Raw genomic sequence first — 10000 nt, forward strand, 5'->3', positions numbered from 1 at the left:
TCCTCTTCCTTCACCACTACAAGCTCTCTCTCTCTCTCTCTCTCTCTCTCTCTCTCTCTCTCTCTCTCTCTCTCTCTCTCTCTCTCTCGTCTCCTTCACCATCATCACTTCTCCTTCAGCGCCTTCTGTAGACTAAAATTTCTCTTCCTTTTTCATAATTTTTCCCTTCATTACCATCTCTCTCACTCATTCTTCCTCTTCCTACCTTCCTCCTCTCCTCCTCCATCCTCCTTCAGCGCCTTCGTCAACACCCTCGCCTTATTCTTATCTCTCCTTCTTCCTTTCTTCTTGTTTCTTCCTTCCTTTTCTCTTTCTCCTCCTTCTCCAGCCTTCGCCAAAACCTCCGTCAGGTAAAAATCTAGTTCCTTCTTCATCTACCTCCTCCATTACCACAGGAAAGCACCTCCACACCACCTCCATCCTCCCTACCAGCCCTCCACCTCTCCTCCTCCTCCGTCAGCACCTTCTACAGACAAAAATTCCATTCCTTCTTCATTTTCGTCTTCCATTATCACAAAACACTTCCACACCTCATCCACTCTCTCCACCTTCTCCATTATCACCCTTCCTCCTTCGTCAGCGCCTTCTACAGACAAAAAATCCCATTCCTTCTTCATCTATCTCCTCCATTACCTCAAGATAGCCCCTCACACCACCTCCACTCTCTCTACAGGCTATCCACCTCTCCACCTCCTCTTCCTACAGCGCCTCCTTCAGTGGCCTCACCTTGACGTAGGTTTTCTCGGTGTCCACCAGCTCCAGGATGACCTTCTTGAGGCGTTCCCCGTCGCTGAGCTGTCTGGAGGGCGTCAGCTGGCTCTGGCTCTGCGTGGAGGCGACAGACCCCGTGGGGCTGCCTCGCCTCTCCACGGGGGACCGGCAGTAGCCCCCAGGTCTGAGTTCTGCAGGGGAAGAGAGAGAGAGAGAGGGTTGTAGTGGTGGTGGTAGTAGTAGTAGTAGTAGGTGATGTTAGTACTACTTCAAGTTAGAAATACTGTAGGGGAAGAGTAGGGGAGGAGAGTTGTAGTAGTAATGGTGGGGTGAAAGAGCGGGGGTTTAGTGGTCGTGGTGATGGTGGTGGTGATGGGGGTATGGGATGCTGTGGTGGTTGGTGTGGGCAATGTTTATTGTTGTTGTTGTTGTTGTTTCAGAATGTTTTACTTATTTACTTTTTCGTAAGGCATTTCATGGGTGGGTGGGTGGTGGTGGTGGTGGTGGTGGTGGTGGTGGTGGTAGAAACAATAACAGTATAGTTCTTATGGAGGTAAGGGGTACTGGATGTCAGTTGGGGAGGTGATGAATATTACAAGTTGTTGTGCTGTAATAGTAGTAGTAGTAGTAGTAGCAATAGTAGTAGTAGTAGTAATAGTAGTAGTAGTAGTAGTAGTAGTAGTAGTAGTAGTAGTAGTAGTAGTAACTATGATGAAATTACCGAAATCCTGACTGACTGACTCACTGACTGACTGACTGACTGACTGACTGACTGACTGACTGACTGACTGAATGGCTAAATAACTGATTGACTGATCGACTAAGATTCAAGATGTGTGTGTGTGTGTGTGTGAGAGAGAGAGAGAGAGAGAGAGAGAGAGAGAGAGAGAGAGAGAGAGAGAGAGAGAGAGAGAGAGAGAGAGAGAGAGAGAGAGAGAGAGAGGAGAATGCAATATGAGTGAGTCCTAATAAGGCACACAGAATTATTGTTACCAGGTGCGCGCACACACACACACGCACACACACACACACACACGATATATCAATGCATTTAAATGTTATACAACCTTGGTGATGAGAGAGAGAGAGAGAGAGAGAGAGAGAGAGAGAGAGAGAGAGAGAGAGAGAGAGAGAGAGAGAGAGAGAGAATTGTTATTAGATGCCAAAAAAGAGAGAAAGAGGAAAGAATGTTATTGGCCTTAATTCTCTCTCTCTCTCTCTCTCTCTCTCTCTCTCTCTCTCTCTCTCTCTCTCTCTCTCTCTCTCTCACAAGGATGCACTGTCTCACACTTACACCTTCAGATAAGACCGTCGCTCTCTCTCTCTCTCTCTCTCTCTCTCTCTCTCTCTCTCTCTCTCTCTCTCTCTCTCTCTCTCTCTCTCTCGCAAAATATAAGTGAATTCACTGACAGTATGTAGGGCGTGTGTGTGTGTGTGTGTGTGTGTGTGTGTGTGTGTGTGTGTGTGTGTGTGTGTGTGTGTGTGTGTGTTAAGGACATTAGCCTAAGAAGAACAGACAGGCAGACAGACTGACAGACACACAGCGACAGATATACAGACAGATAAGCAAACACACACACACACACACACACACACACACACACACACACACACACACTATATTTCAAATTTTCTTTTCTTCTTCTTCCTCCTCCTCCTCCTCCTCTTCCTTCTCTTCCTCCTCCTCCTCTTCTTCTTCCTCTTCCTGTATTTCCTTTTCCCTTTCATTCACCTTCCTACTCATCCTTCTTTTCATTCTCCTCCTCATCTTCCTCCTCTTAGCCAATCAAAACATTGGTTAGATAAGGAAGTGCGGAGGAGGAGGAGGAGGAGGAGGAGGAGGAGGAGGAGGAGGAGGAGGAGGAGGAGGAGGAGGAGGAGAGCAGAAATAAGATAACTAATTATTTTTTTCCACAAAGGAATACAAAGGAATACAAAGGAAAGCCAAACAGCAACAGACCTTTTGGTCCTTGCAAGGCTGTTTGGTAACTGTTTGGTAACAAAATATCCACAAACGAGAGAGAGAGAGAGAGAGAGAGAGAGAGAGAGAGAGAGAGAGAGAGAGAGAGAGAGAGAGAGAGAGAGAGAGAGAGAGAAATCCAAAACCTTTCCTTCTTGTCCAATTATATCCCTATCTTTACTACGTGACACCTGGAGGAGGAGGAGGAGGAGGAGGAGGAGGAGGAGGAGGAGGAGGAGGAGGAGGAGGAGGAGGAGGAGGAGGAGGAGGAGGAGGAGGAGGAGGAGGAGGAGGAGGAGGAGGAGGAGGAGGAGGAGAGCGAGGGGTGAGGTCCTAAATAAACAAGGGAACGTGTGTTTTGAGAGAGAGAGAGAGAGAGAGAGAGAGAGAGAGAGAGAGAGAGAGAGAGAGAGAGAGAGAGAGAGAGAGAGAGAGAGAGAGAGAGAGAGAATGTTAAGAGTAAGAGTAATGGTGGTAGTGGTGGTGGTGGTGGTAGTAGTAGTAGTACTAGTAGTAGTAATAACTGGATTAATTTATACGTTTCATTTTATTTTTATTTTCATTTTTACGGTCTATTGTTTAAAAGTTTCGATTATCATTATCATATTTTATTTCTCTTATGCCTTCGTTTCGTAATTATTTGCAATCCTGTACCAGCTCCTCTCTCTCTCTCTCTCTCTCTCTCTCTCTCTCTCTCTCTCTCTCTCTCTCTCTCTCTCTCTCTCAATGCTCTCCTTTTACATCCTTCCTGCTTCCTATTACCTCTCTCTCTCTCTCTCTCTCTCTCTCTCTCTCTCTCTCTCTCTCTCTCTCTCTCTCTCTCCCCACAAGATTAATCTATGAAATCCCTTCTTTCCCTTCCACTCTCTCTCTTTCTCTCCTCTCCCAGCCTCTCACTTTCACCCCTTCCTCTCACCCCTATGGCTTCCCTCCCTTACACCCCTCCCTAAAATCTCTCTCTCTCTCTCTCTCTCTCTCTCTCTCTCTCTCTCTCTCTCTCTCTCTCTCTCTCTCTCTCTCTCTCTCTCTGTCAATGCATTACATACACTGCCAAACACGACAAAATGAAGTAAAAATATTCTCAAATCACGTGAACACTCAGGAAATGAATGAAAACAAATAAAACACGGCCAAACACAGTAAAAAACATCAGAACATCCCATAATCCACTGCGACACGCCAGGATACACGCCAAACACTCAATAAACACGCCAGGTACACTCAATCCCAACCCAAACACACCAAAACACCACCCCCCCCAAAAAAAAAAAAACACACACACACCGTCCAAAAAAGAAACATTTATGACAAATTAAAACGTCAACAAAATAAACAAGAACTTTCAAACACCAACAGGAAAAAAAAAAAAAAAAAGCCGTATGTACCCCAAAAGACCAGAAAACACGCCAAAATATCCTAAAAATACCCAGGGACATGAAAACACCCAAAAAACAAGCAAGGCCCTCCAAAAACCAGTCAAATTTACCATTAAACACCTACAACTCACCTAAATACACCCAAAACACCCACAAACACCCTTATAACATACCAACTCATCCTTCAACACCCCAAAACCCAGCAAAACACCCCAACCCGCTCCCATACACCCCCATTAAAACAGTGTAAATACATCGCAAACACCCCAAACATCCACCCACACTCCTGACCTGCGCATCAATCAGCACATCTGAGCCATTGTGCCTTATGACCCCCGTAAGGTGGCTGGCAGCGCCCCCAGCAGCGCCTCCGCCCGGCAGCAGACTGTGGCGCCGCTGAGAATTCTTGTTGTTAGCAGTGTGAACATTGAACCGTCCCGCGCGTCGCCGTCTTGAACACCACAGCGATTTGAACACCTTCATCACCACGCACTCCCAGAACCCACTCTCCATTGCTGAGGGTGTCTGTGTGTGTGTGTGTTTGTGGGTGTGTGTTTGGGAAGAATTGTTTGCGTTTTCTTTCTTTTTCTTTTTGTAGGGGTGGGTGCTTTATTTATTTATTTTTTTCTTATTTTCGTCGTTTTCGTTTTTTTTTTCTTCGGGTATCCTTCGTTTTCTTTGACTTTTTTTCTTATTTTTTGCTTAGTTTGTGTTTCAAGTCTTGTTCTTCTGTTTTTTTTTCCCCCTTTCCTTTGAGTTTGATCTTCTTTTCCTTATTTTTTCCGTTTTTTTTTATTTTAGTTTATCCATTTTTTTCTTTTTCCTTTTGTTTTCTCGTAATATCTTTCTCTTTCACTTTTTTTTCTTTTCTTCTTTTTCGTTAAGATTTTCCAGTTTTTCTTCTTTTCTTTTATTTTGGTTCTTGCATTTATTTATTCTCAGTTCTTTATATGTCTTAAATTCTTTCTCTCTTCCTTTTTTTCATTTTTTTGACGTTTTTCTCCAGTTTTCTTTGCATATTTTCTTTCCTATTTTAATTTCTGCATTTCTTCTTAGTTTTCTTTCTCAAATGATCTTTTCTTAGTCTTTCTTCTTTCTTTCCGTCTTTCGTTTATCATTGTTATTCTCTCTCTCTCTCTCTCTCTCTCTCTCTCTCTCTCTCTCTATCTATCTATCTCCTTCCTTCCATTATTCTCATCTTTCTTCTTCTTTCTTCATTCTTATTCCTTCCAATCACTTCTTTTCCTTAAGTTATCATTTTTTTCCCTTCATTCCAACTTCTCTTAAAATTCTTTCTTTATCTTCCATCATCTCCTGTTTATTCCTTCCATCTTCATCATTTCTCTTTCACTCACCGTCTTCCTTCACTATCACGTGACGAAACTATAAACAAACAAGTAAATTCACTATAAAAATAATAATAAATAAAATAAAATAACTATTTTTCATTAAAAACACGCAGAAAACCGCATTAACACTATCACTGTGCACTTTAAGGGTGGAGTCACCATCACTTCCTTATTAAATATCAGCTTTATGGGAATTTAAAGGGACAGATGGTACGGCACACGAGATAAAGGAGTCGGGAGGAGCGGCGCACAACCTCCCCCATGAGGTTTGAAGGGTAACTGAGGGCCGGAGGGCAAAAGGTGGAGAGGAGTTGCCTGGGCGAAGGATTGCCAAGGAAAAACTATCGTACCTTCATCTCCAAAACTTTTTAACTCAACTAGTAAACAAAGTGATTATAGTGAATGATATACGTTAATTTCTTGGATTTGGTAATAATTTGTGAGTGTGTGTATGTGTTTGTGTGTGTGTGGTGGAGATAGCAATGATAGATGCTAGTGAAGCGAGATAAATACAAAAATGTAATTACTATGAAAGAGTTTTGTGATTAATGTGTGTGAGTGTGTTGTGAGAGGCTGTAGTGCTTATATGAAAGGCGAATACTGATGAGACGTGATAAAGATAGGAACATAATTATGAGATGAGATAAACAATTACTTGGGGTTTTTTGTGATAATTACTGAGTGAGAGCGTCAGTGTGTGTGTCTGTAGTGCTATGAAAGACGAATACTGATAAACCATAATAAACGTAGGAACAAATTACTAGGAAATGAGAGATATAAGATAAAGAACAAAAAAAAAAAAAAAAATAAGGGAAGCTGCAAGAAGCCATCAGGTCTACACGTGGAGGTCCCTGAACAAACCACACCTGGCTACTTCCACCTGTCATCCCCATCCATCCATTCGTCTAATTTCCTTTAAAGCCCCTCCCCCTAATGACTCAGCACTGACAACCTGATCACTGAGTCTATTTCATTCACGTAATACACTTTGATACACCGAATAGAATAGGGACGAAAGATAAATCGTGATAGATGTAGAGATAGAATGGAGAGATGAGAGGTGCAAGGTAGTAAATCAGGTAATAAGTGATAAAAAGCAATTTAGAAAGGAGGAGAATGAAACTGGTGAGAACGAGAGCGTAACAAGCATGTCTGATTTCAAAGTTCCAATAGTTAATTAGAGATGAATACATGAACCACAGTGGTGTATGGTGTATGGTGTATGGTATGTCTCAAATGTCTGAAAATACACTAATACACACTTGAAATATAAATAAATAAGGATACACATAAAAAATATATAACAAACTCTTAGATAATTACGTTTGGCTGTGGATGCCGTGTTGAGGCAGGCAACCCTTTATTCAGAAACGCTCGCATTGCTCTCTCGCTACAATTTTCAAAGGCTACAGATGTGACTAGCCGGGTTTTCAAGAGTGTTTCTCCTGTTAATAATGCGGATATCTTTTTGATCTATCACTAGAACTGTAAAAACGCCCCTAAAAAACCGTGTCACTTCAACTATAGCTTTGAAATACTAGAGGCGCAGATGTGTTTGAGAATGCGGGCCAGGACTGAACTCACTGGCGTCCGAACCAAGCAGCTTCAGCCGCGGTGTCCACAAGGCGCATGACCAACAACGTATCGGAAGTTACCCGAGGACCAATTAACAATAACAAACATTATAACAAATGTTGATCGTGACACATTCCTTCGATAAAGTGAAAAGGCAAATAAATGATGGAATTTAAATGATGAATAGAAAAATTAATGATAATTAATGGAATAGAAAAATAAATGATAATTAATGGGTTTTGATGAATTACGAACGAGGAAACGACCGAGAGAGAGAGAGAGAGAGAGAGAGAGAGAGAGAGAGAGAGAGAGAGAGAGAGAGAGTAATGGTTTTGACATCCGTGCATGAGCGCGCGCGTACTAACCCTCGTAAAAAAAATAAAGAACAACAACAACAACAACAACAACAACGACAGCCGGAAACAAGATGGCTGGCCTTCCCTTCACAAAATAACAACAATAACAATAATTTCTTTCTTTTCCTTCGAGACAATTTGAAGCCTCCCTCTCTCTCTCTCTCTCTCTCTCTCTCTCTCTCTCTCTCTCTCTCTCTCTCTCTCTCTCTCTCTCTGGCGCTATTCCCTAAATTTATTATTCAATCTGTTTCCTCACTCGCTTATTTTGTTTCTTTCTTCTCCTCCTCCTCCTCCTCCTCCTCCTCCTCCTCTCACCTCTTCACGGATGCATCTCTCCCACGCAGCAAGTGAGGGAGAGGGAGAGAGGAAGAGGGTGATGAAAAAAAACAAAAAAAAAAAAACAGCGGAAGAGGACTCGCATAGCTTGAGGCAATAGCAAGGCAGACTCCGGCCATCCACGTAGTGATTGAGAATTCCCAGCGATTTTCTGCTGTGGGAGACTTTGATTCCCTTAAAGTGATGTTTGGGAGATGGTTGCAATATTCATAACAACTTCATCTTCGTTTCTGGTGGTGTTCTGCTGTGAAAGACTTTGAGACACTCCTGCACCGTACCACTACTTTCAAAAGATTCTAATTGAAATTACACAGGTTTTTAAGCGTGTTTTTAAGGTTCTAGTGACAAATTAATAAGATTTCTTCATTATTAGCAGGAGAAACACGCTTGAGAACCCAGCTAATCATCTCTGTGGCCTTGGAAAACAGTGGTGAGAGAGAGAGAAGCGTTCCTAAATACGGACCATTGTTATAAGATTCATCCCTTTTTTTATATAAATGCAAGAGGGGCACTGGCCAAGGGCAACAAAAAGTGAAAAAAAAGTCCCACTATGATGCCAGTCCCCAAAGGTCAAAAGGATCATTCAAATTTGAAGGATAAGTGTCTTAAAACCTCCCTCTTGAAAGGGTTAAGTCACAGGAATGAGGATATACAGAAGCAAGCAAGGAGTGAAGGGGTTTACCAAAGAAAGGAGTAAATTATTGAGAATACTGGTTAACTCTTGCATTAGAAAAGTGGAAAAAGAAGGAGGAAATACAGAGGCAGGCAGGGAGTTCCCGAGTTTACCAGAGAAAGGGGTGAATGACTGAGAATACTGGTTAACTCTTGCATTAGAGATATTGCATCCTAGTTTTATCTTCTCTCCCGGTGATTTCATACTGGGAGTGACTTTGATTCCCTTAAAGTGGTGTTTTGAGAGATTGATGCTAATTCGCAAGAGCTTTATCTCTTTTCCCGTGATTTCCTGCTGGGAGTAATTTTGATTCCCTTAAGTACTAGAATGATAAGTGAGTTAAAAAAATAAATAAAACAAAATGCCATGTAATCTCTCTCTCTCTCTCTCTCTCTCTCTCTCTCTCTCTCTCTCTCTCTCTCTCTCTCTCTCTCTCTCTCTTGTTATCACTCTAAACCTCTTTAAAACACACACACAGACAAGCACACACACACACACACACACACACACACACACACACACACACACACACACACACACACACGGACGCACGCGCGCTGCCAGACGTAAAACTAATAGATTCTGCAATGTTGTGTTTGTTCGTTTGTGTGTTTGTTTAGCGAGTCCAGCATCCCAATGTACGGTTATTCTTTTGTTTCTCCTTCCCTCTCCTTCATTTCCTTCATTCCTTCCTTCTTCCCTCCCTCCTTTGTTTCCCTTCTTTTATCTCATTTCTCGTCATATTTTTTTTTTCTTCACTTTCATTATTCCACCATTTTCTTTCTCCCTTTCTCTTTATTTTTCTTCGTTATTTCCTTCTTTCCTCTTTCATTTCTCTGTTTCTCCTTCCATTTTCTTCATATCTTCCTTTATTCCTTATTTTTTTCTTTCCTTTCTCTCATCCTTTCTTCGTTTTCTCTCTTCCTTCTTTTCTTCATTCTTTCCTTCTTCCCTCCTTCCTTTATCTGTTCCTCTCCCATATTTAGTTCTTATTTTTCTTTCCTATTTTTATTTCTTCCCTTTCCTTCATTCCATCACTTTCTCTCCCTCTCCCTCCTTTTCCTAATCTATCTTTTCCTTTCTCTCTCTCTCTCTCTCTCTCTCTCTCTCTCTCTCTCTCTCTCTCTCTCTCTGTTTTTATCATGTTTCTTCTTTCTTTCTTTCCTTCCTTCTTTCATTCACTCCTTCCTTCACTTCCTTCGCTCCGAGAAATGAATGAATGAATAAATTGAATGAGCAAAAAAGAATGATAATCAGTGATGAATGATTGCTCTCTCTCTCTCTCTCTCTCTCTCTCTCTCTCTCTCTCTCTCTCTCTCTCTCTCTCTCTCTCTCTCTCTCTCTCTCTCGAATATTGATACAAAAATCTCAGCTAATAGTAGTAGTAGTAGTAGTAGTAGTAGTAGTAGTAGCAGTAGTGTAGTAGTAGTATTGGTGGTAATTGTAATAGTAGTGGTGGTGCTGGTGGTAGTATTATTATTATTATTATTATTATTATTATTATTAGTAGTAGTAGTAGTAGTAGTAGTAGTAGTAGTAGTAGTAGTAGTAGTAGTAGTAGTGGGCGAAGTAACCTCCATTACTACCCACGCCCCGTGATCCACGCCCGCGCCACGCCCACACACGCGCCGGGAGGAGGAGGAGGAGGAGGAGGAGGAAGAGGA

General features: G+C 42.0%; 1 protein-coding gene across 1 annotated transcript in view; it reads right to left on the reverse strand.

Annotated features, from left to right (window-relative positions):
* Window positions 1-10000, reverse strand: part of LOC135094302 (protein still life, isoform SIF type 1-like) — a 133189-nt gene that overhangs the window by 30000 nt on the left and 93189 nt on the right. Inside the window, 2 exon segments of the mRNA XM_063994297.1 lie at window positions 727-858; window positions 861-902. Of these exon segments, the coding sequence (XP_063850367.1) occupies window positions 727-858; window positions 861-902 (174 nt within the window).

Source organism: Scylla paramamosain, chromosome 45 (assembly GCF_035594125.1).
Source record: "Scylla paramamosain isolate STU-SP2022 chromosome 45, ASM3559412v1, whole genome shotgun sequence".
In the NCBI taxonomy this organism is placed as follows: Eukaryota; Metazoa; Arthropoda; class Malacostraca; order Decapoda; family Portunidae; genus Scylla; species Scylla paramamosain.